We start from the raw sequence: 27314 nt of genomic DNA, 5'->3' as shown, positions 1-27314 counted from the left end.
GTAGTTTAGTTAAATTCAAATCAAAATATTAAGTGGTTAAATCTTCAGATTTTTATGTTTTAAACCATAAATATAAAAAATTAAATCTTCAGATTATGTTTATATTATATTTTTAATTAAAAATTGTTATATAATGTAAATGTAAAAATTGTTATATACGATGTAAATATGTTTTGCCAATTGGCCAGTTTGGCTTTGGCATAAATAAAGTTATCTATCTATCTATCTATTATCATGTATTCCAGCTATAGGGTTATAAAAAGTGTCAAAAGAAAATTGCTATTTTTGCTTTTTATTTTAAATAAATAGTTGTTAACAGCTAACAAATATTCATTAACCATTAATAAATATTTATTAACAGTTAATAAATTGTCCTTAATAAATTACTTATTAACTGTAAATAAATATTTGTTAACTGTTAACAAATATTTATTAACATTTAATAAATCATATTCAATAAATAATTTATTAACTGTTAATAAATATTTATTAAATCCTATGATGTTAAAAAATTATTTATTCACAGTTAATAAAGCTTATTAAATATAAACAAATCCTTCTATCAGAGTATATAATTGCAACATATCTTTTTACAAATAAAAATTATGATAACTCACGACTCCGCGGCAACATTTGTCCTCAGCATTAACAATATTATTTTCCTACGGATATTAAAAATGGTCTCTAGTTGATTCGCTGTCGCGAGATGCGTGAAAAAATGACGTCTAAAATTACATTTGAAATTTTTTTTCATATATGGCTTCGTATTTCACGCACGCATACGCAAATCCCTTTTACGTAGCATGCTTTTTGCAACCCTCTACTCCATCAGTGGCTTACTATTTAAATACACGAGTGAAGCCATAACAAAATAACACACGTGCTAATTTTTTATTTAATTTTAATTTTAGTTTTAGTTTATTAAAAAAAAAAATAATAAAAGAACTTTATTATTTTCGCTAGCGGTAACGAGACCGAGCCGTGTGACATTTCGCGGGCTTCTGAGTCGACGGCGATGTTTAATTTAATTTCAAATACTTGCTAATTGAAATAATAATTATAAACGCAAGCGAAAATGAATGAAGCGAGATAAAATTCGCTGGAAAGTTTAACATACACACTATTAAAGTTCATTATCCTCTGTATACTTTTTTTCATAGCATATATCATAGTGTTTTTGTAAAGATCTAGTTTACCTCTCTGACAAATATTTTATTTTATATTTCGTGAAATTGCTAGTTTTTGCAACACGCTTGATGCATGAAAGAAAGCTAAATGTTGATTCGACGTCATTTAAATAACGAATTAACATTCTAAGGCAGAGATTTTCTTTTCAATATCATCGACTAATGTAATAAAGCATAAAAATGTATATATTTTTTTTTATTTAATTTAATAATATCACGAGCATTGAAAACTCACGAGTAAATGAAAAAATTTCTTTGAAATACGTTAATTAATTTACATTTGTTAAGTTTATAAATGCGAATTTAATTCTATTAATTCACACGATTATAGATGTATGAATTTTAATTGGCAAGTAATGTATAAAAATTTTAAACAACCGAAGTTCTGGTTAGAATTTTATAGAAATTAATTAAAAGAACGTTTATCAAGCAGAAATTTTTTTTTTTTGAGGGTGTATAATTGTAACTACATGTAATCTATACTAATAAATGGAGAGCCGGTTTTTTTGTCCGGTTATACTGCGAAAACTACTGAACCGATCGGAATAATACTTATACCATAAGATGCAGCGTGTTTCGGAGAAGGTTTTAGTATATGATATGGTGGTGATTACTTATCCGGAACCTATATTTTTTTGACTTAGAAATAATGAATTTTTCTTGTAACTAAATTTATTATATTCGATTGTCATTTGTTTAAAATAAATTTTTTAATTCTATTAGTTATGTTTATATACTAGGCAGATTTCTTCACTTATGAGACCTGCAATTTCTTTAACTGAAACTTTCAATGCTCATTACAATTTTTTTTTTTCATATCAATTATTATTGATTTTTGTAAGAAAGACATGAGATTGTTATAATGATTGCACATTGAAAGTTACAATGAATATTATCTGGAATAATTACATGGATAAAAGTTGGATGCCAATTCGATAGAATTGGGAATCTATGCAAGTCAAAACAATACTCTAATTAAATTTCAAGTCTAGATCTAAAAATGCATTTCTATAAAGCGCTCAGCGGAGCGGGCGAATAACAAGTTTTTAATATTCGTAAACAAAATTGTTAAGAAATAACTTTTTAACATTTAATAAATAATTTTTTTCTAATCAATAAACAAATTTAATATTAAAACTTGTTTATTAACTAGAAAGAAATAATTTATTAGATGTTAAAAAATCATTTTTTAAATACTAAGAAATATTTTTTTAATATTAAGAAATGATTTTTTAAATACAAAGAAATCTTCTTGAATAATAAGAAATCCTTCTACACATAAAGAAAGGTCCACTTGAACCAAGAAAAAATTTTTCTTCCGAATTATTTTTTTAGGCGAAAAAAAATTTTTTTTTTTGATACAAGAAATTTCACTTATTCCAACAAAATTAATTCTTTACGTCGAGAAATACGTATCTTGATCCGAGACAATTTATTTAAGTCAAGAAAATTTCTCTCTTGCTCCAAAAAATTAAGTTCTTGACAGAAGTAAATTTTCTTGTCTTGAGAAAATTTCTCTCTTGCTCCAAAAAATTAAATATCTTGATGTAAATTTTCATTAATATTTTTATTAACTAACATGTCAAATGAAAAGATCAAGTAATATTGAATCATTTTTTTTCATTCAATATGTATAATTGCGTGCTAAAATAATCTAAAATGGGTATCAAATATTCAAGAGAAAAATTTTCTCAAGGTGAGAAAATTTTTTTCTCAGCTGAAGTAGGTGGCGCTGCTTCCCCAAAGTATCTAAAAATCTTGATCAAACATAAAAAGTTATTGTATCAAGTATTTATGATAATTTAAATTAAGAAAAAATGACTTCCACCAAGAATAAAATTTCAAGAAAAATTTTTACTTCGGCCAAGACAAGTTCGGTCTTCCTTCGGGCACCCGAAAATTTACTTGAGCCAAGAATTTTGTTCTCGAGTCAAGAAATCTTTCTTTCTGTGTATCAGTTACGCAAAACTGCTATCAAAAACAGTAATTCGTTAATTAATTGGTAAGTCTGACATAAAAATCTCAACAACACTCAATAAAATCAGAGAAATTTCACATTTGATTTATGTCTTGTGTAATAAAAACAAAAATAGTTAAATATTTATTATGTAAAGTAAAAAAATAAAAAAAACAGCAGTAAATTAATGCAGATGAGATATCATCAGAGTAGCAAGCCACTACATCGATTTTAGCTTGTCAGATCTTGTCGACTCGCGATGTTGAAGGGGTAAAAGTGACAAGCACGGGCTAGAGTACCGACGTACTGTGGGGTCACGCGCGACCATTATTGAACGGTATCAACGTGACAAGCGACAGTCATGTACCACCGGGGATTTTGTTCCATGTGAAAGGTAGCCAGCCAGTTCAGGTTACCTTTCCCTTTTTTTTTCTCTCTTTCTCTCGCTTATTTTTATCATCTCTTTCTAACACTGTTGTAAAGCGTACGAGTGTACACCGGTAATTTCAATTTTAAATCTACCGCGCCTTCTATTTGTTGTTAGAGGCGTCGCCAAATCGCGAATCGCCACCGGATAACGGAAGATCGAACATGCACTGTTTCAACTGGATGTTTTTGTTATTCTTTTTCTTTTTCATTGTTTGTTTTTGCAGTACATCACTTTGGCTTTATTTATATTTTTTATGTTCCCTGTACTTTTATACATTCCAGGATTTTTTAATGGATTTTTGTTTCTATGCGAGCAAGCGAATGAAATTTCTTTAAATTGTAAAAATCACCGGGCTGAAACTCAGTTTCACAACTAACAGTTTGCAATAAATGCTTTGTTTTGTTTTGTTATTTTAAACAATTTTTTTTTTCTCTACACGACAAATAAATAATAAAAAGTGATACTTTGCTGCCGGGAAATCCTATATTGTAAATTTTTCTTTGTCTACATAGAGCAAATAAATAAAATTAATTAAAACAACTGGTAGTGGTGAATGTTGGCGCCGGGGATGGTTACTGAGTGGAGAGTGGAAGTGCAACTGAGAGAGGGTTTATGCTGGTCACAGGACAAAGACATGCATGTATGTGCCTTTATTCAAGTCTAGGCTGTCTGGAGTTTGCGAAGTAATAAAAACTCAGATAGAATAATAATAATAGTCATAATAATAATGATGACCATGTTGAAAAAAAGATCCTTGACAAACAATGAAGTGACAGGTGAAGCGAGAAATTAACGAGCTCGGAGACAAAATTTAACGGCTCTAAAAAAACAGCACGTTCATCACTTCATCGCATTCACTTATCGGAACATCTGTTGTAAGTTTTGTTAGGCATCAATTTAATACATTGTTGAACTTAATATGAGAACAAATCATTTTTAACGTTTGATTATATTTATTTTTTATAAATTATTGTAAAATTTTAAACAATTATAATTGTTTTAAACAATAATAATAATAATTTTTTTTTTTAAATAATATTTAAGTTAAATTTTATTTATCATTATAGCAATTGAAGTTATCACCGTAAATAATAATTTTCCAAGATCGTGATATAATTCCAGACAATAATTAACTTCTCTTTAGTCAGTAATTTTTCATTAAAATCGCACATTCGGCCCGTAAACTTTTATTAGAAAAAATTCTTAATTTTCCAGCCCTATTTTACCGTAAATAAATTAAATAAATAAGTAGCACACAAAACTAAAAAAAAAAAAAAAAAAACAATATTTCATTGAATCCACAAGGTAAAAAATTTACTTTTGATAAATATGATGAATAAATGAATTTATTTATCTTTTAAGTTAAGGGAAGCTCTCTGTGACAGGGGAGTAATCCAGGCACATAATGCCATGAAAAATAGTCTAAATTACACGGGCATTATGTTTCTGTGGGGCTGTATGGAGGGCGTAGATCACGAACCGAAAAAACGTTCTGTCAATTCTCAATCATATTTTTATTTTTACTTTTTTTCTTATTTGATAAATTCAAAGCTCTGAGCCGTCAGACTTTCAAGCGATCGTCAATTTATTTTTCTTAGAATTCTTCATACGCTCAATGGAAGCATATCACACACATATTGATTATTGTGTTGAGACATACTTGACGGGGCTTCAAGAGCCCTAGACGTTTACTCGACAGGTTACCTATATGATATTAGTACCACATCATAAATAAAAATGATAATAAAAATTGCGTTACTAATTCCAAAAGGGCGTATCTCAAATTATTTTGGAAAAAAACTTCTTTAATAATGACTTCTTGAATAATGACTCTTGTGAAATTGCACTGTACTTTCTTAACTATAGACGTTTTTTAAAATATAAGCTCATACCGATGTTACACTCATCAAGAGCTTTCATTTGAGTACCCACATGCATTTTCATATATATATATATATATAATTGATATTTTAAAGATATAAGCTCATCCTGATGTTATACTCATCAAGAGCTTTCATTTGAATACCCACATGCATTTTTGATATATTTTTCATATATGCATATATATAATATATATAAATATATGAAAAAATGATGTGGGTATTCAAATGAAAGGTCCCGATGAGAGTAATGTCGGGGTGAGTTTATATCTTTAAAAATATCATTAGTTGAAACGATACAATGTCATTTTTTAATTATTGCCATTTTTAAAGATATAAGCTCATCCCGACGTTACACGCATCAAGAGCTTTCATTTGAGTACCCACATGAATTTTTGATATATTTTTGATATATACATATATATATATATATATATATATATATATATATATATATATATATATATATATATATATATATATGAAAATTGATGTGGGTACTCAAATGAAAGGTCTTGACGTGTGTAACATTGGGATGAGCTTACATTTTTAAAAATTTCAATATTTCAAAAGATAAATGGTACTATCTTAATTATTGATATTTTTAAAGATATAAGCTCATCTCGATGTTACACTCATCAAGAGCTTTTATTTGAGTACCCACATGTATTTTTTATATATTTGTCATATATACATATATATAATATATATAAATATATAAAATATTTGAAAAATTGATGTGGGTGCTCAAATGAAAGGTCTCGATGAGTGTAACATCGGGATGAGCTTATATCTTTAAAAATGTCAATAGTTCACAAGATACAAGGTCATTTTTTAAATAATATAGATGAACTATAAGCTTCCAGTTTATTCCAGTTGAATTAATAATAAATCAGGAAAACTGCTCGCGACACCAAAATTATCCGTATAGTGTTTACCATGCATTATTACCGAGAGTATCAAAATATAACGTGACACAACAATATCGTCTGTTGTTACCGTAGTTGATAATAGACTAAGCGACAAAAGTTAGTGTGTTATATAGGTGAAAACAAGTGAAGACAAACACGTGAACCAATACATCAAAGTTTCTCTGTTCATCCTATCCTATCGCTCGTGATATGGAAAATCAGTGTTGTCATACATTACCTCGGCGGTTGGGGGTGCAAGTACATAAGTAGAGCTGCACTAGGGATAGAGTTATAAGGTAGACTGTAGACGAAATACAGCGAGCGCTATATAGTCACTTGGACTGAACTAGGAGTTGAGTGGCGAGCGGGGGTTGTGCTTGACTTGAGTAAGGCACTGAAGAGAATACGATACGACAGAGGACAGCATCAGTGGTGGCTTCTGTGTTGAAACCTGGAATCTTTGATAGGGTAGTACGGCTAGTGCAAACAGTGATTGGTTGCCTCAGGCCTCTCTCACGTCACTGTTCAAACAATGAACTCGCTTCCAACAATGCAATCGTGACCGAGATGAAAATATATGTATAAATCTGTACAAGTCTAGAGGTATAGATATTTATAGATACGGCAACAATAATAACACCAACAGATGATGCATCATCGACAACATGATGACAAGGCAAAACCCAATGAATTCAAGTAAAGACAAAAGTTTTACGACTGATTTTTATATTTCACGGAAAATGAATCCTTTCAGTGATTGAAAACGGGATATGTGTTGTGGGTTTATGGTGTGATAGCTTCAGTCATTGAAGTTAGTGTAATTTAGTTTAGGGCACGGAAAAAAAATTACTTTGTTGAAGTAACTTTTTTTCTTTATAATTGTAGTTTTGTTAAAAAGTATTTACATCTCTTATTTAAAAAAAAAAAAAAAGAAATGAATAAATTATAACTCTTCGATGGAGATCGAAAAAATTTCCATTCAAGAATTTTATTCTTCAATCAAGTATTTTATTGTTTTCAAACACGATGCATACACTGATAGAAGGATTTGTTTATAGTTAAAAATATTTGTTAATATTTAACAAATCATTTATTAGAGACCACTTTTTAGTCCTTAACAAATATTTCTTAGTATTAAATAGTATATTACACATCTAGGGCAGTAAAATAAGAAATGTCTCAGATCACATGTAATTGTTGTCCGAGGCGAAGCCGAGGTCAATAAACATGTGATCTGAGGCTTTCTTATTTACTGCCCGTGGTGTGTATACTATTTTTCTCCTCGACGGAGGCGGAAAGCGGCATTTTCGTTTAGCGCAGCGGGAGGAAAATTGACGCTTTCCGCCCGGAGGTGAGAAAAAAAATTTATTAATATTTAATAAATGAACATCAGATTTATTAAATACAAATAAATCATTTTAAATACTAAGAATAGTATATTACACACCTAGGGAAGTAAAGTAGTCTCAGATCACATGTAATTGTTGGCCGAGGCGAAGCCGAGGTCAACAAACATGTGATCTGAGGCTTTCTTTACTTCCCGAGGAGTGTATACTATTTTTTTTGTCCGACGGAGGCGGAAAGCGGCAACTTAGTTTAGCGCAGCGAGACGAAAGTTGCCACTTTCCCGCCCGGAGGGCAAAAAATATTTTTTAGTACTAAAAAGTGGTCTCTAATAAATGATTTGTTAACTATTAACAAATATTTTTTGATACATAGTATATTACATACCTAGGCCAGTAAAATAAGAAAAGTCTCAGATCACATGTAATTGTTGGCCGAGGCGAAGCCGAGGTTGACAAACATGTGATCTGAGGCTTTCTTATTTACTGGCCAAGGTATGTAGACTATTTTTCTGCTCGACGTAGCCGGAATGTGGCAGCTTTGTTTAGCGCAGCGGCCAGAAAGTTGCCTCTTTCCGGCCGGAGGGCAGAAAAATAAATTCTTTTATCAGTGTACATATTTGTCCCAAGTACACTCAAAAATAATTAACTTAAATCAACAGAAAAATTCTTGAATCAAGTAAAATTTACTTAAACCAAGAAAAATTTCTTAGTTTAAGAATTTTTATATTCAAATCAAGAAGATCAAGTTTATTATTCATTTACTTGATTCCCGTAAATTTTTTCTTCGGTGCATTTTTTTTTTTGGCTCAAGGCTGGTAAAATTGATTTAAAAATACATTTATATATTTTTTAACTATTAACCAGTGAATTTCTGCAATACTCGAATGAAATCCTGATTAAGAAACTAAATAAGATTTTTTTCTTTAAATAAGATTCATGAAAGAAAGCTAAATGCAGAGATTTTCTTTTCAATATCATCTACTAATGTAATAAAACATAAAAATGTATACATTTTTTTTTATTTAATTTAATAATATTACGAGCATTGAAAACTCACGAGTAAACGAAAAAATTTCTTTGAAATATGTTAATTAATTTACATTTGTTAAGTTTATAAATGCGAATTTAATTCTATTAATTCGCACGATTATAAATGTATAAATTTTAATTGGCAAGTAATGTGTAAAAATTTTAAACAACCGAAGTTTTGGTTAGGATTTTATAAAAATTAATTAAAAGAACGTTTATCAAGCAGAAATTTTTTTTTTTGAGGGTGTATAATTGTAACTACATGTAATCTATACTAATAAATGGAGAGCCGGTATTTTTGTCCGGTTATACTGCGAAAACTACTGAACCGATCGGAATAATACTTATACCATAAGATGCAGCGTGTTTCGGAGAAGGTTTTAGTATATGATATGGTGGTGATTACTTATCTGGAACCTATATTTTTTTGACTTAGAAATAATGAATTTTTCTTGTAACTAAATTTATTATATTCGATTGTCATTTGTTTAAAATAAATTTTTTAATTCTATTGGTTATGTTTATATACTAGGCAGATTTCTTCACTTATGAGACCTGCAATTTCTTTAACTGAAACTTTCAATGCTCATTAAAATTTTTTTTTTTCATATCAATTATTATTCATTTTTGTAAGAAAGACACGGGAATGTTATAATGATTGCACATTGAAAGTTACAATGAATATTAGCTGGAATAATTACATGGATAAAAGTTAGATGCCAATTCGATAGAATTGGGAATCTATGCAAGTCAAAACAATACTCTAATTAAATTTCAAGTCTAGATCTAAAAATACAATTCTATAAAGCGCCCAGCGGAGCTGGCGAGTAACAGCTAGTAATAAATATTTCTTAAATACTTTTCGTTAAGAAATGATTTCTTAAATACTAAAAAGCCTTCTATCACTGCAGTGAAATTTAAGGATTCATTTACAATTACTTAGTTTATTTTTTTCTTTATCAAGGTCAAAAGAAAAATTTTTTAATAAATATTTTAATAGACTGATTATTTTTACTTTTATGCATACGGTAAGATAAAAAATATTTTATTAATTGTACCTTATACTATTAGGGGTAAATTTAAAATATTCAATTATTCCTGAAGAGATCTTTAACTGATTTTATTACATTGCTCATATGTAATGGTAATGAGAATGAGACTATATCCTTGTCAGACTGACTTGACTGTTTTAAAATTCACGGGCTTGGAAAAATAAATAAAATTTTTGACGTTGCTTTAAATTTGAAGGGAATTTAATTAGTTTTTTTATATTGAAATTATTGTTGCGTTAGAAAATGCTCGAGATTTGGGAGATATTCAGCGATAAAATTTAAATTTTTTGGAGTTAATTTCGTTAATTAATATAAATTAAAATGCGTTCGGTGTATTACCGTGTTAGAGGGAATTAATTACGGGATGAGAATATTGTTTGATAATTAATTAAATAAAAGTGAAGAGAAATGTAAACGAGATGTCGTTAAAGGAATCCCAGATTAAGCTTCGCTTTACACTCGACTCAAATCTGAGAAATTAATCAGACAATTAACTGTTAATTAGAGTCCCGGTTTCAAAGAGATGAAATGATGGAGAGCTCTAGAATTAAGACTAAGACGAAGACGAGTACAGGAAGAATGAAGAAATTTAAGCAAAGAAAATTAAGATTAAGAAAATTAAAAGTGCATATTCGTTTTTAACGTTCCTCGACGTTATTCTTATCAAGAGGATAATTTATTCAGCCAAGTGAAAAATTATTTATCATAACCGGGAATAAATTGTATAATACGTTTGGATAAATTAATTGAATTTCTTTTTTTTTTTCTTTAATTTTATATATTAAATTTTTTAATGTATTAAAGATATATTTCATGAATTTATAAATTAAATTTCTTTGTGGTTTTATAGTTCGCAATTTTAATAAATGCAAAAGAGCCAATTATAGACAGCATAAAAGTGATCGTAAGTATTTGAATTTTTTTATCACATTTCAAATCAATTTTACTGGTATAATTTAATTAATTAATTTCAGCAGCAATAAATTTATTAATTGATGTTTTTTTAAATTCTACTTTTTTGCCATAAATATTTTATACCTTAAAATAAAATTTTACTATTTTTCCGTTTTAAAAATATCAAAAACAGTAATTAAATATTAATAACTAACAACTTTGCAGTCACTATGTGACTGCTGTGGCTTGTGAACTATAAATAAATAAAATTTTGCTATATTAAATAATGACTTTTGTTAAATTACACTGTACTTTTTTAACTATTGACGTTTTTAAAGATATAAACTCATCCCGATGTTACACTCATCAAGACCTTTCATTTGAGTACCCACATGCATTTTCATATATTTTTCATATATACACATATATAATATATATAAATATATGAAAAAATGATGTGGGTACTCAAATGAAAGGTCATGATGAGTATAACATCAGAATGAGCTTATATCTTTAAAAATTTCAATAGTTCACGAGATACAAGGTCATTTCTTAATTATTGATATTTTTAAAGATATAAGCTCATCCCGGTGTTACACTCAATAAGAGCTTTCATTTGAGTACCCACATGCATTTTCATATATAAATATATATAAATATATGAAAAATTGATGTAGGTACTCAAATGAAAGGTCTTGATGAGTATAACATCGGGATGAGCTTATATCTTTAACAATGTCAATAGTTCACAAGATACAAAGTCATTTTTTAATTATTGATATTTTTAAAGATATAAGCTCATCCCGATGTTACACTCATCAAGAGCTTTCATTTGAGTACCCACATGCATTTTCATATATTTTTTATACATACATATATGTAAAATATATAAATATATCAAAAATTGATGTAGGTACTCAAATGAAAGGTCTCGATGAGTATAACATCGGGATGAGCTTATATCTTTAAAAATGTCAATAGTTCACGAGATACAGGGTCATTTCTTAATCATGTTTCTAGAGACTGGCCACAAAATTTTGCTTATTCTCTTAATAATAATGATTATCAACAGACTTTCCTAATAAAGTAATAAAATTAAATTGTGCCTTAATCTTGAAAAAGAATCATATCAAATTTTATTTAAATTTATTGAAAATTGTAAAATCCACCAGTTTATATTTTTAATCTTCTTGTTAAAATATTAAACAATTCCAAGATTATTAATTAAATTCAATTGATGAATATCATAACAAACATTTTAAATATTAGTTGATCAAACATAGAAACAATTACATTACTCGAAATCTAATATTTTACCAGATTTTTATTCCGAACAATCCTTTACTATGTCTATATATATATATATATATATAAGATGAGAAGAAAATCACGATTATATAGATATGCAAACGAGGTTTTACAGTATGAAGATACGAGAGTATGCTGAATTTTCAATTTCCATCTCACTGATTCTGTGTAATTTGCCCCTCAGAGTATAGTACCAACACTGTGCAAGCGAATCTGAGAGCTAACAAATTTATTTACAGTTTTGAATAACAAACTTCTGTCAAATATATAAATTTTTGTTGTGACATACCTATATATATGTGTCATTTTATTTACCTCGACATGGAATATTAAAAATGTACGAGGCCCACCGGGACTAATCGTTTTCCTCGTGACAAAAAATATTTAAATAAATATTTTAAGGTATTACCCGATATAAAATTTTTTTTAGCTCCGTCATTTCGCTTTTGTTGTTCTGTTTATTATTATTTTGTTACTATTGTGTTTTTTTTTTTTTTTTTGCTAAACAATGAAATTTCTCGGCGCAAAGGGAATCGTTGAAGTATAAAATAAAAAAACGTCAGAGATTGTTTCACAGTGGTGGATTATTTTTTTATTTTTTTTTTTTTTTTTTTGGATGAGAGAAGAACCGCGGCCTCATTCGCACACTGTAGTGTGCAGTTTGTTGAGTCGTGTATACAGGTATTTACGTTAAAGTGTGTGAGTGTATACATATAAAATAGAGAGGTATATGCATATAAAATAGACTGTATTTCTCGGTGGGCTTTGAAAAATTTTCAGTGACAAACCATTTTACTGGCTTCGTTTGTACCATACTCACTCTATTCGTCTAACGCTTATGACCCATATACTCGTCGACATAAATGTCTACGCATTTTATTTATTTATTTATTCATTATTGTTGCTCCTATTGTTTTTTGAGGATCAAATATTAACAACTTTTGTGTGGAGTGAATTATAAAACTTTTATATATACACGCTAATTGGTTATTTATTTTTTATTATTTAAAATTTAGGAAGCAATTAAAAACATCACTGTTTAATTGCGTAGTTAAAACTACAATTAATTGAAACACGGAAAATTCATTTTAATTATTACAGGTAAATTTACATTTGTAGTCCGAAAATTTTTTATAAATTTTTAGATACACTGAAATTAAACGGTAGAAATACTTTCGTTGTGTATCTTTTTTTTTAATGATAAAAATTTTAAACATTTTCCAGAATGTGTTGCTAAAATTATTTTCTCTATATATAACTTTTTGATCAAGAGTAGTTATGAAAATTTCCGACAGAGAGCGCATTATTGTCAAATCTTCTCGCGAACAGAGAGCTAAATTTAGAATATTAAGGAGATCCAAGTACTCTCCTAGTGTAAAGAATGTCTATAAAAAAATAATAGAAATACTTTTGTTATGCATCTTAAAATTAATTAATAACATTTTTGAGGAAATTTCCGAAAAATTTACTCATTAAATAATTATTAACATTTAATTGATTAATAAAAAATATAACACTCTGAATTACCGGTATACACTTGACAACACCGCAAGAGTTCCCTAACCTTAAAATTTATGTATGTTTACTGTCTAACTAAAATGACTAAGATCTTCTAGCATTTAAAAAACCGCGGTTACTTATGCGCCGGGTAACTGCGCAAGCGGTGTTGCCAAGTCAAATACAAGACTTTAAAGAACGCAAGTTCCGAGTGATTTTTCATAGAAAATATAAAATATCTCCGTAATACGTTCGGAAAGCTACTTTTTTTATTGTTTTAATCGAAAGCTTATTATTGTTTCAATCAAATTCAATGAAAATAAAATTTTTTTTAAATCGTTAATTGCATTAAATTCTTAACCAAATACACGGTTGGTGGAATCTCTATTTACCTACATGTAAAAATTACAATTTTCAAACCTAATTATTTGATTAAATATCCCGGAAACCTACTGTTTTTTAATTTTTTTATTAATTATTAGACTACGTAGATTGAATTTACAAATTTTCAGGAAGTTTTAAAAATTTGACTACTCATCGTGGATCTCCGTAAGGAGATTCAAGTATCCTCTTAGTGTAAAGAATGTCTATAAAAAAATAATACGTAGAAATACTTTTGTTATGCATCGTTAAATTAATTAATAACATTTTTGAGGAAATTTCCGAAAAATTTGCTCGTTAAATAATTATTAACATTTAATTGACTAATAAAAAATATAGCACTCTGAATTACCGGTATACTCTTGACAACACCGCAAGAGTTCCCTAACCTTCAAATTTATTTATGTTTACTGTCTAACTAAAATGACTAAGATCTTCTAGCATTTAAAAAACCGCGGTTACTTATGCGCCGAGTAACTGCGCAAGCGGTGTTGCCAAGTCAAATACAAGACTTTAAAGAACGCAAGTTCCGAGTGATTTTTCATAGAAAATATAAAATATCTCTGTAATACGTTCGGAAAGCTACTTTTTTTATTGTTTTAATCGAAAGCTTATTATTTTTTCAATCAAATTCAATGAAAATAAAATTTTTTTAAAATCATTAATTGCATTAAATTCATAACCAAATACACGGCTGGTGGATTCTCCATTTATCTACATGTAAAATTACAATTTTCAAACCTAATTATTTGATTAAATATCCCGGAAACCTACTGTTTTTTAATTTTTTTATTAATTATTAGACTACGTAGATTGAATTTACAAATTTTCAGGAAGTTTTAAAAATTTGACTACTCATCGTGGATCTCCGTAAGGAGATTCAAGTATCCTCTTAGTGTAAAGAATGTCTATAAAAAAATAATACGTAGAAATACTTTTGTTATGCATCGTTAAATTAATTAATAACATTTTTGAGGAAATTTCCGAAAAATTTGCTCGTTAAATAATTATTAACATTTAATTGACTAGACTATACTAATAAAAGAATTTATTATCTCTTAGTAAATTTATTTATTTAGAAGTAATGTATTAATTTATCAAGTCTAAGCAATTATTTTTCAAATGTTGATAAATATTTTAAAATCTACGGAAAAAAATAAACCAATTAATTTTGCAGATAAAATCAAAAACAGCGGAATAAAATTCTAGTGGCGAGAGTTTGATAAAATATTATAATTAGTCATGATACTTGATATCCTCTTAATATTGTCAACAGTGATAAATAAATGAAAAAAAAAAAAAAATTCAAGAAAAGAGAGATGTTACACTGAAAAGTTTCGTTAGAAAGTCATGAGTCGAGTTCTGTATAAGATTGTCAAGGGGAAAAAGACACAAGGGCTGAGAGAGACAAGCGAGAAATAGGAAGAGAAACGTTGACGATAGTGGCAAGGAATAAATTTGCTTCTTATGAATGTCAAGCGGAACCGCCTTCGCGTTTAATAGTTGACAAGATAAAATGTTTTCCTTTGTCTCAAAATCTATTTAAGACTATCTACATGTATTTAAGTTACTTTATAAATGTAAATAGATATATATCACTTCATAAGTTAAATTGCCTTTAAAAAAATCCATAAAAAAATTATATTTATTATTATTAATGCACGGAATTTTATTTAATCCATCAAAAAGTTTAAATAACTAAAGTTTGATGTTATATACAAACATTCAAATATTATTTTGTCTAAATATTACGGTTATTATTCAGTGAGAAAAATAGCAAAATATGATGACGGAAATGTTATTTTAATGAAAGCAAATATGGTAAGTAAATAATGGATAGTTATTAACACTACCGATTGTATATTATGTTGAAAATTGAATGTCAAATAGGAATACATACAAAGTAAATTTGATTTATCGAATCGATGACCCAATTTGTATTTACTCTATTGACAAATAACATTTTTTATAATTTAAAAACAAACCATAAAAATTATTAAAAAAATTTTTTTAATTTTCGAAGAATGTCTACACAGACAGAAAAATTTCTTAATTGGAGAACAAAATTCTTGGCTCAAGAAAATTTGTCGGATGCCTGAAGGAAGACCGAAGTTGTGTTGGCCGAAGTAAAAATTTTTCTTGAAATTCTATTCTTGGTGGCTCATTTTTTCTTAATTCTATCATAAATACTTGATACAATCAATTTTTATATTTGATCAAAATTTTTAGATACTTTAGGGAAGCAGCGCCACCTACTTCAGCTGAGAAAAAAATTTTCTCACCTTGAGAAAATTTTTCTCTCGAATATTTGATACCCATTTTATATTATTTTAGCGTGCAATTATACATATTGAATGAAAAAAAAATGATGAAATATTATTTGATCTTCCCATTTGACATTTTAATCAATAAAAATATTAATGAAAATTTACTTCTATCTTTATATTGGATTTTTTGGAGCAAGAGAGAAATTTTCTCAAGACAAGAAAATTTACTTCTGTCAAAAACTAAATTTTTTGGAGCAAGAGGCTGAATTTTCTCAAAACAACAAAATTTTCTTGACTCAAATAAATTTTCTTGGATCAAGATACGTATTTCTTAAAGCAAGAGAATTAATTTTGTTAGAAAAAGTGAAATTTCTTGTGTCAAAAAAGAATTTTTTTTTCGCTCAAAAAATTAATTAGGAAGAAAAATATTTTCTTGGCTCAAGTGAACCTTTTTTTCTGTGTTTTTTTCCCATCCTTTATATTTTTAAAAAGCTATTACTCTTCCAGCTGACCCTCGCACTCCTCTTTAGCGTCCAGGAATATTTATCCATATGCAGGTGTTTTTTTTTTAACAGAAACGCAAATTGGAAAAATTCAATTTTTTGGGTCAGCGATTTTTTATATTGGCTTTGAAATGAGATTATTCTTTCTGTTCACACAAATAAAAAAACACGTGGAGTTACACCTATTTATTTATTTTTATATTTCATATTAAACGAATAAAATTGACGGACGGAATTGAGCGGTAGTGGTTAAAATCAAAGTTTAAAAAATAAAAGCAAAAGAGAAATTATTGAAAAAAAAAAAATATTTGGTATGAAAAATAAATGCATGGAACAAATATAATTAATTGTTATAAAGGTACGCGACAATCGGAAAAAAATCAACGAGTTTTAAATAACATTTGACATTTAAAGTAGCGACCCAGATTGCTTTATTATGATTTATGATAATTAAAAACAAACAGGCGAACATTATTGGATAAATATCGTTAATGACTTACCATTGCTGATGACAGCCAAAGCAAAGATGCTTAGCACCCACGCTCCACTTACGATGACACACATCTTCAATGCCTGTGTTTATTTTCTGTTTGCCTCACATAATACACACCAACTGGAAAATTTTAACTGAAACATAAAAAAACAGATATTTTTATGAGTACTTGTGAGAACACGAAGCACATGTCGTGTTAAAAAAAAAATATTCTTCTACAAATTGAACTGTCAAAAATAAAATTTTTTATTTTAAAAATCAATCGACAAAAATTCAGAAGAAATAAAAAAAGCAGATGCATTACAAATAGAAAATTAGCGGAGAATTCTAAAAAGTAATGTCAAGACTTTTGCGATCTACCGACACGTAAAAACTCAAGCGTTGAAACTCTGGTAAGTAAGTAAAAAATTAAAAATTTTAAACTTTCTTGATGCAATCCTTGGAACCAGAACTAACAAAGAAAATGAAAAGAAACGAATCCTTTAAAGTCGCGACTGGGTCAATACGATGAATATCTTACTGTAAAATATCATTTGACTTAGGACTTTCTTGATTTTTATTTGACAAAAGCACTTGATTGTTGGAATAAAATTTTACGAATTAAAATTCTACGTGACATAAATTTTTTTTAAACCTCCTCATACTTCTGGAATTTACTCTACCTAAATAACTTCTTTTCTCGCAAGGATAAGATATAAAGAGACAGAATAAACTATGAGTTAAACTACACCGAGACACCTACTTTTTCCGTAGTCCAGATGCGCTTAAGGAATAAAATTATATAGTAAAGACTTTGCACCTTTAACATCATAATAATTTACCCTACATTTCACTCTTTTCATACAAGTTTAGTAAATTTTATAGTTTATTTTTCAAAAAGTTAAAACTCATAATTCACTCTCCGCAATTTACAACCCTATAAATAAGGTATAAATGTTTCAAAACTTTTTTATTTATATTTTCAATTCAACTATTGTCTCTTAAGAGTTACTTTATTTATATCAATGAGCCGGAAAAAAATTTTAACGTCAAAAAAAAAACTTTTGATCAATTATCAAAAATTTATCATTCAAATTTTTATTAAAAGTTGACTTTTCTTTTTATTAAAAAAATTATGACTTTTTTTTCGCATCAAAAACAATTTTTTCAGATTAAATTTTGAACTGAAAAATTCAACAATGTTCAAAAATTCTAAAAAAGCAACAGTTGATGTTATAATTGCACACAGAATCTACACGGAAAAAAGTAAACTGTAATAAATAATAGTTGATTTATAATAAATAATGACCAACTGTAAAAAAATTACCATTTCAAACAGTAAAATCGTGATTTTAACAATCACTTTATAATATTTATCATATAAATTCTACAATTTATTATTTACATGGGAGAAAATACTATTTCAAACAGTAATATTCGCTATAAGAAAGTCGAAAATGTTAAAGTATAATAATTAAGAATTTTGACTTTGATATTTATCATTTCGTACCTAAAAAATGATCTTATGATATGTAAAAAATATAAACTACAGTTACTAAATTTCTATACAAGCAACGTCAATATTTACAAAGTAAAATGGTAAATTTTAAACGCAACACTAAAAATCAAACTATAATTATTGATTTGCTTGGACTGGTAAAATATATATTTTTAGAGTATAATTTTTACTGTTTCAAATGTTAAATTCTCCGAGTGTAAGACCTTCCCCATCTCCTCATAGTATAGACTGTATATTGAAACGGCAATTTTTACTGTTTGAAACTGTAATTTTTTAAGATGAGAGTCGTTATTTACTATAGTGATAACTAATCACATTTTCGATATTAAATAACAAATAGTGGCTTTTACACTTTCTACATTAAGTTTTGTAATATTTACATTTGTGCCTGATGTCCGCTGTACTGTCTAAAACTATAAAAATTAACCGGAATCCGAGTGAATTTTAGTTTACTTTTTTCCGTGTAACTTTGAGCACAAATCCCGACAGATGCGTGAATAATACTCAGAATTCAACAAAACAAGCGTATCGAAAAGACAATAACTGATTTCCGACTGAAAAAATAGTTGATAGTAATGACGAAAAAAAAGAGTCGTACTTGTGGTAGTTGGTAGCTCTTCAACCCTTCATTCAAGTCAACTGCACTCGCGAAGCACACGGCTCCGTGTCCCTTTCCATTACCGACAATGACACAAGGGGAATGTTCTTTAGATCGTAGATATTCAGTGGAATCCTAGTCTAGAGTGAATATGAACAGACTAAGGGCGTCGACAGTAGACTGCACTCAGTAGTACATATTCTATTCAGGGTGCATGCAGAGTACAGTAGAGTATGACAACCCTTTTTTATAACAGACGCATATTTCCTCGGACACTTTTAGAGCCTCACATGCTTTTACTTAAAGTCTAATATGTCGTTGTCAGAGGACGTATCGAAGAGCAAGAGGAATAAAAATAAAAAATTTCTCTGTACTGTATCCACTAAAAGGAAGCCAGACAGTGCGGGGTATATGTATACATATAGTATGAGGTATGAAGAACTAAGTATATGATGATATGAGGAGCCAGTGAATGACAAAATGGTACGGTATGTATCTATATATCTATATATCTATATGAAAGTACTTCAAAGGGAAAATTCACGATTCTGTTTTTGACGCGTAAGTAGTAGACATACCTGAATACACAAATATATGGATGTTGGTATAAAGAAGAAGAAGACACACTGAGTTTTGACGTTACCGAGAAAATGTATGTTAGTGGTTTACGATGAGAAACTCGTTTATAAGGTGGAAAATGCACCTACATTCACATCCGCATTTATATGTTTTGCAGATGTATATATATATATATACCTATGTATAACGTTAATGTGAAATAAAAATCTATGTATAGAGAAATGGTACCTGTGATGTGTGCATGTGAGAGACCCAAGAATTATGACATATGTACGTTTTACATAGCATGTTCTAGTCAGTTCCTTTGTTCATGATTTATAATACTGCCAGACTTACTCTACGGTACAGTTAGTCTTTTCAAATCCACTTACAAACAAATTAAATTCTTTATGCTATAATTTACCACTCGAATTACTCCATTTTAATGGATATTCTATTTTTATAGAGAACTTTGATTTGTTTGGAAGGACAATCGTATGGAGAGTTGAAGGAATATTTTTATTTGCACGGAAAAAAGTAAAATTCACTCGAATTCCGGTTGATTTTTATAGTTTCAAACAGTACAGTGGACATCAGGCACAAATGTAAATATTACAAAACTTAATGTAGAAAGTGTAAAAGCCACTATTTATAATTTAATATCGAAAATGTGATTAGTAGCTGTCACTAGAGTGAATAACGAATCTCTCATCTTAAAAAATTACAGTTTCAAACAGTAAAAATTGCCGTTTTAATATATAGTCTATACTATGAGGAGAGGGGGAAGGTCTCACACTCGGAGAATTTAACATTTGAAACAGTAAAAATTCTACTCTCAAAATATATATTTTACCAGTCCAAGCAAATCGATAATTATAGTTTGATTTTTAGCGTTGCGTTAAAAATTTACCATTTTACTTTGTAAATATTGACGATGCTTGTATAGAAATTTAGTAACTGTAGTTTATATTTTTTACATATCATAAGATCATTTTTTAGGTACGAAATGATAAATATCAGTCAAAATTCTTAATTATTATGCTTTATGTAAGACTCGAGGTTTATATTTTATATACCACTCATATTTATTTATACATAATTACTACATTATACTATAATATACATAATATACTATAATATACATTATTACTACAAGTAATAATCCGACAATAACTACGGAATGAGACAGCTAATGAAAGCCAATATAATTAAGGGATGACAATAACTGGGTGGTGTTGTACTAGGACCCATCGCGTGAGGTCCTCATGAAGGGTGGCGTCGGAATGCCCCTAACAATCTCTCTCGTAGTCCTCTCAACCCTCGTTGAGTGGGGGCGAGTCTTGTCACGGGCTGGGGGTAAGACCTTACGTCACAGATCTCGGGCCTCACGATACTCGACAGCCGTCAGCCTCGGCAATAAGAATAGCGTTGCTTAGATTTAACATTTTGGATTTTGACATAGCGAATATTACTGTTTGAAATAGTATTTTCTTCCATGTAAATAATAAATTGTAGAATTTAAATGATAAATATTATAAAGTGATTGTTAAAATCACGATTTTACTGTTTGGAATGATAATTTTTCCAGTTAATCATTACTTATTATAAAGTGACTATTATTTATTACAGTTTACTTTTTTCCTTGTGGGATTCAGAAGGATATTTTGAGTTAGAACGATCAAATAATTACAGTGGATTTATGTTGAGAAAATGGGTTTATTTAAAAACTTTTGACATACTGTATTATTGAAGAAACTAATAAATGATATGTCATAAATGATATATTTGTTATTGTGTCCAGATGCACGTTATATTTATTTTAATCTAAAAAAAAACAAAAAGAATTTTTTCGATTAAAATGCATTAGTAATGATGTTGGGTTTCATTTAAAAGCATGTTTTGTCGTATACTTTTATTATTTAAAATGAAAACAATACGTTAAATAATACCAATTATTATCGTAGCTACCAAAACAAATTTATTGTACTGAACAAAAAGTTGATTTATTTAATTGTTTATAATTTGGTGCTCATATGATAAAAGCTAGTTAAATGAGTTTTATTATAAAAGAAAAATAATAATAATTAATCCAATTCGATAATTAAATGAAAACTAACAGAGTAGTTAAAAGAGAAAAATAAAAAGATAAAACAACAGTAATAACAAGCAAGTGAATGAGCGATGAATTGAAAGAGAAGCCAATGGAATTTCACTCAAGTGCGTAATAGAATAAAAGTAATAAAAGAAAAGATTTCAAGTATGCTTCCTCTTTGGAATACTAATATTTTTTTATCTGGAGTGGTTTACGGTGAAGAACTAAGCTCTTAAAACAAATAACTCGGTTTTTATTTAAAAACTTGGAATTTTTGGAAAAATAAAAACGACGTTGACAAGCAAATGACAGAAATACATCGTACACGTTTAGTTTTCCTAATTTAAGCTGACACAGCGTTAGCGTCACGATAAATGGTACTGGGCAATTTCCACGCATCAATGAAAAACAATCGCCGAGGGTGAATTGCGCCCTAGCCAGTACGAATTGACTCGGAACATGACCACTGAATATTATCCGATCTTCTATCTCTGTTTTTCCCTTATCTTTATCATTTTTTTATGCACAACTCTGTCATGGAAAGCATTTTTTTATTAATCTATCACTTCCACTATACGTCCAAAAATTGACAGCTTTAACTGTGTGAGGAATGTTTTAATTAAAAATATATTCGTTTAAAAAAGAAGAATCCTTTCGAAAATTTTTGTCTTTAAATATTCTATAATTTTTCTAACGAAGAAAAGATGTCACAAAAAATTCAGGAAAAAAATTCCACGTTTAAAAATTTTAAGAATCTTCAAGTGTAATTTTTTAAAAATTATTTTCTATAATTAATTTATTTGATAAATAAAATAAAAAAAATGTTTGAGAACTATTCTCAGATTTATGAATTTATTAAATTATTGTTATGACTTTTGGATTAAAATTATCCCCAGGATTAATATTGATACCATATTAATTAATTAAAAAATTAAACTTCATATAAAAAATTATCCCTACAATTTTATTGAAATTTTAAATGGAAATTTTTACAGACCAGCTTCATGTGATAAAATTGAAATTTAAAATTAAATAGAAAATCGATAGTTGAAACATTTTCATGCTACGCTGGTACTTTATGCGAGAGTACTTTCATCCCCAATACGCCTCGACGCAGCGAAAAAGCGGGGCACACATTTGACTAGGCCGCTCCAAAATGTTTTTATTATATTCTCGTTCTCCAAATCTAATGAATTGAATGAATTGAGTCACTAAAATATTTTTATTTTCGCATTGATTATATTAAATTACAAAAATAAAATCCTACGGTAATAATATCACTTTTCCAATAGAATAAATACTAACCAAAATAAAAAAAAAAAGATTAATAAAAAAACAACTAAAAATCAATTCAATAACTTTTATAACTCATAAAATTAAAATTATTTTTGACATTCACAATTTTTCATAATTTTTTAGTCATTATTCTTAACAGATAATTTTTCATTATTCTTTTCCGTCCATTTAAAATAGCAATTTTTCTACCGTAATAATCAATCATCTAACCCGGTTCTCGTTAATTTTTCCCAAAAAACAACAATATACAATAGTAATGCCTAATGTTAAAAATAATATCTTAAAGATAAAAAATTCTCCAGTCATAAAATAGAAATAGTGTCTTTTTGTCTTTATTTTCAATCCATCCACCCGGTTTCAGAAAACTCTGAAAAGCTTCTACTTGAGATAGGTATTTTGGCATTTAGCCCATTGAGATGTACACAATCCAACAAAAATAAAATGAAACAACACTGGGTATCCAAGAATGAACTAAAAAAAAATTTACGGGAGAATTCCAAAACACTAACTACCAACTATGTTACAAAAACCGTATGGATTAATTTCTCAACGCTTCACGCCATTTTTTTCTCTATTTTTTCCTATAACTAAACTCAAACACTGAAACACAAACTCGTGACCAGTGGCCACAAACTCGCGACAATGCATAGAATCAGCTCAATTATTTCAACCATTCAACGAAACGAGGAACGAGGTACCAGTAGGAGTGTTGCGCATACGTATGTGAAATAACTTATTGACAAAATTCCGCGGTTTGACTCACCTGTTAACTATCGAAACTAATCGAACTTGTGTCCCAACTTTTTTATGTATCTAAATTTTTTTTTCAACAGCGATTGCTTTGGCGCAAATACGACAGTAATCACTTTACCCACGCAACTTGACAATTAATCATTTTTCGAGGAGACGTAAGTGGTACATGTTTGCTAAAATTTTTTGCCACATCGTTAGGACACTCGCGTGAAACCGAGTTAATATTTTAACACCAAATCGATAATTACACTGGCTTTGACCAGAATATGTTTTAGTATTTCACAAACTAATAATTTTAATTACATCCATTGGCACTAGAAATTTAGAATAGAGCTTGCAAAAAATTTCTCCTATTATTCAACTCGCTGTAGCTTTGTCAACAGTAGCTATTTACATATAAATACACACTGGATCGAGTGATAGACTGGTTGAATTTAATTACTTGCTCTATTGTTTACACTGTCAAACACAACACTCCAGTAGAAATTATAGTACCGTCGATGCTAAATATTCCAGTCTTCTTGTGCTGCGACTATTGTTGAGAAAAATATTTATTGTTTTACCGCAACAAAGCTATAACTTTAAATTTCGAAAGATAAGACTCAGACTAATGCTGTGTGTGGACTATTTAATAACAGTACGAATATCATACACGAAAATAACTCAAGAGATATGTAAATTATCTATGAACGTACACAAGATCTAGCGGACCATTAATCAAGTTTATCGGTATCTTAAATTATTTTCGCAGCTATTTCGTACACGGTATTAAATAAAATAATTGTCATGGTTAATTGATATTTGATTTTTTTCAATTTTGGGTTAAAATATTTCAAAATTTTAAAATGAGATTTTAGCTTGAAAAACCAGATACGGAAAAATTAACAAGAATCTTTTTTATAGGAAATTTCCGACAAAAAAAGTCTTACAATTTTTTCGTATCTTTAATATTTAATTTAGAATTTTAATTATAAACTTGCAAATATTGAAGCTTGAAATTTTTAATTTTATCGCGATTTAAATTAAATAAATTTAAATTTATAAACTTATAAATTAAATAAATTTACACTGATAGGATTTTTTTATATTTAATAAGGTTTATTAACTGTTAATAAATGATTTTTTAACATCATAAAATTAAATAAATATTTATTAAAAGTTAATAAATTATCTATTAAATACGATTTATTAAATATTTATAAACTGTTAATAAATATTTATTAATGGTTAATGAATATTTGTAAAATGAACAAATATTTATTTAAAATAAAAAGCAAAAATAGTAATTTTCTTTTGACACTTTTTATAACTTTAGCTGAAATACATGATAATAATTAAATTCACTAAATAAATTAACCTTTTTAATATTTAAAAATATAAAAGATAATTATGAACAGTGATAGAATTTGGTATTTTACAATAAACGTTATTATAATGTAATATAATTAATAATTCATAAAGATAATTTTTATTTATAAGCAATCTTGATATCGTATGACATTGCTAGCGAAACAAATTATTTATTAACTGTTAATATATATTTGTTTATTAATAAATGTTCTTTCCTCCCAATTAAATATTTATTGAATGTTAAAAAATATTTATTAAAATTTAATAATTAATATTTAATAAATCCTGCTATCGGTGTATAATTTCTTAAAATTTATAAACTTCGATCAAATTAACCATTGAAATTTAGTAACTTTTTATAGTGTAAATATGATAAAAAAAAAAAAAAAAAAAAAAAAAAAACAAATTACTTATTAAAACACCAAAATTCACAGTAAAAATTTTTAGTCAACTAGAATCACTCACAGTAATAAAAAAGCACACTTAAAAAAATAAATTTCGGAAAATTAACCACAGTAATAGTTGGTATTCATTATCGGTGTCACCGAGAGTGACAATGTCTTTAGTGACTGTATTGCAACGTTCTCTTGGTGGAATTTGACCCCGCAATCGGGCGATACAAATAGGCGATGGAGCAAGAAACAACAAACTAAGTAAAGTGACAGTATAGCAGAGGAGATTGTCACACTACACGCGGTTTCTCTATTCCCGTTCGTTACTACTTGTCTCCTAGCGCAACTGCTCTTCCACTATTCTGAAATCCAACAAACTAAAATCAGACTTAGACACCAACGTGAGATGTCAGATGTTAAATTCAAGTCTACACAGTGTCTGTTTTCTGTAACATAACGAGGGGTGTACAGCCTAGTCAGACACACTTGATTAAAAATGTATGTTTGTACCTGATGTACACCCACTTATGTGATATGCATTCACATTTACAGTCTCATAGACATACATATAGACCAGAGACGATGATATAAATTTAGAATCGAAAGCGGAGATAGTCTAGTGGAGTAGCTTTTGAGACAACGTGCGCGCACGAACTGTTCAGACCGCGGTGCAAAGGAAAACTGACGTCCTGACGGCGACAGCGCCGCATAGACGGACGTTTAACGAACCAAAGGCTATAACGACGGGGTGGAGTGTGCCCGTGGATAGTCGTCCCCGTACCCTCGTTTTAATCCACGCCGCCCGATACCACACTAAAACATTTTCACCGTCTACTCTACTTTGCTCTTTACTCTTACTCTTATGATCAACAGAAGCTGTGGCACACTGGCGACTTGTATCGTTCTCGTTCTCGCTGTTCTACGCTGGCTCAGGTGTATTTATGCGCTAAGGGTATTTATATCTTTCAGAGACTCCGCAGTTAAAGAGTGACAATGCACTTTCGCAATGAGCTTCTCTAAATACTTTTTAAATTACGTTTCATCCAAGATTATCCGAATTTGTTTTATACGAGCTGTCGGTTTTTTTTAGTTTTTAATTGCTCTAGTGAATAGAGATGAGAGATTAATATATGAGACAAGGAATTATATGAATGCTAGGTTTTTATTATGAGGCTAAATTAATGCTAAGTAATTGCGCGAGGAATTCTGTAGAGAACTTTAGTACATTTTTTAATTGATTGGAGAAAAATTTTTTTTTAATTCGCTCTTTTGGCTCTATAAAATTATTTATTTTTTTATTTTTACTTAGTACCTGTGCCTTCATAAAAAAAATGTTTTTGAATCAAGTATATAATTTTGAAGAACTTAATATTCTTCACTGATAGAAGGATTTATTTGTATTAAAAAATATTTGTTAATAGTTATCAAATCATTTATTAGAGACCACTTTTTAGTATTAACAAATATTTCTTACACAGCCAAAAATTTTGCGTCAATGCGTCAAAAAATTTTGTGTTAAAAATTTTTATATTAAATATTTTACACTTTTTTGTGTTAATTTAACACAATAAATGTTAAATTTACATAAAAAAGTGTTAAATGTTTTACACAAAATTTTTTGACGAAATGACGCAAAATTTTT

At 28.5% G+C, this 27314-nt stretch overlaps 1 protein-coding gene across 8 annotated transcripts in view; it reads right to left on the bottom strand.

Annotated features, from left to right (window-relative positions):
• The window catches only part of LOC123260105 (kin of IRRE-like protein 3), a 325584-nt gene extending 298995 nt beyond the window's left edge, over nucleotides 1-26589 (bottom strand). The window contains exons 1-4 of one of the 8 annotated variants that reach the window (XM_044721051.1): nucleotides 26183-26465; nucleotides 25691-26034; nucleotides 23941-24509; nucleotides 17143-17269 (exon numbers count right to left, since the gene is read on the bottom strand). In XM_044721051.1, coding sequence (XP_044576986.1) covers nucleotides 17143-17206 — 64 coding nt within the window. In that variant the 5' untranslated portion in view covers nucleotides 17207-17269; nucleotides 23941-24509; nucleotides 25691-26034; nucleotides 26183-26465. The other 7 variants (XM_044721057.1, XM_044721049.1, XM_044721050.1 and 4 more) reach the window with 7 other exon arrangements.
• Nucleotides 26590-27314: the final 725 nt, after the last annotated feature.

Source organism: Cotesia glomerata, linkage group LG2 (assembly GCF_020080835.1).
Source record: "Cotesia glomerata isolate CgM1 linkage group LG2, MPM_Cglom_v2.3, whole genome shotgun sequence".
In the NCBI taxonomy this organism is placed as follows: Eukaryota; Metazoa; Arthropoda; class Insecta; order Hymenoptera; family Braconidae; genus Cotesia; species Cotesia glomerata.
The sequence above is the reverse complement of the archived record's forward strand: the minus strand, read 5'-3'. Positions and strand labels throughout refer to the sequence as shown.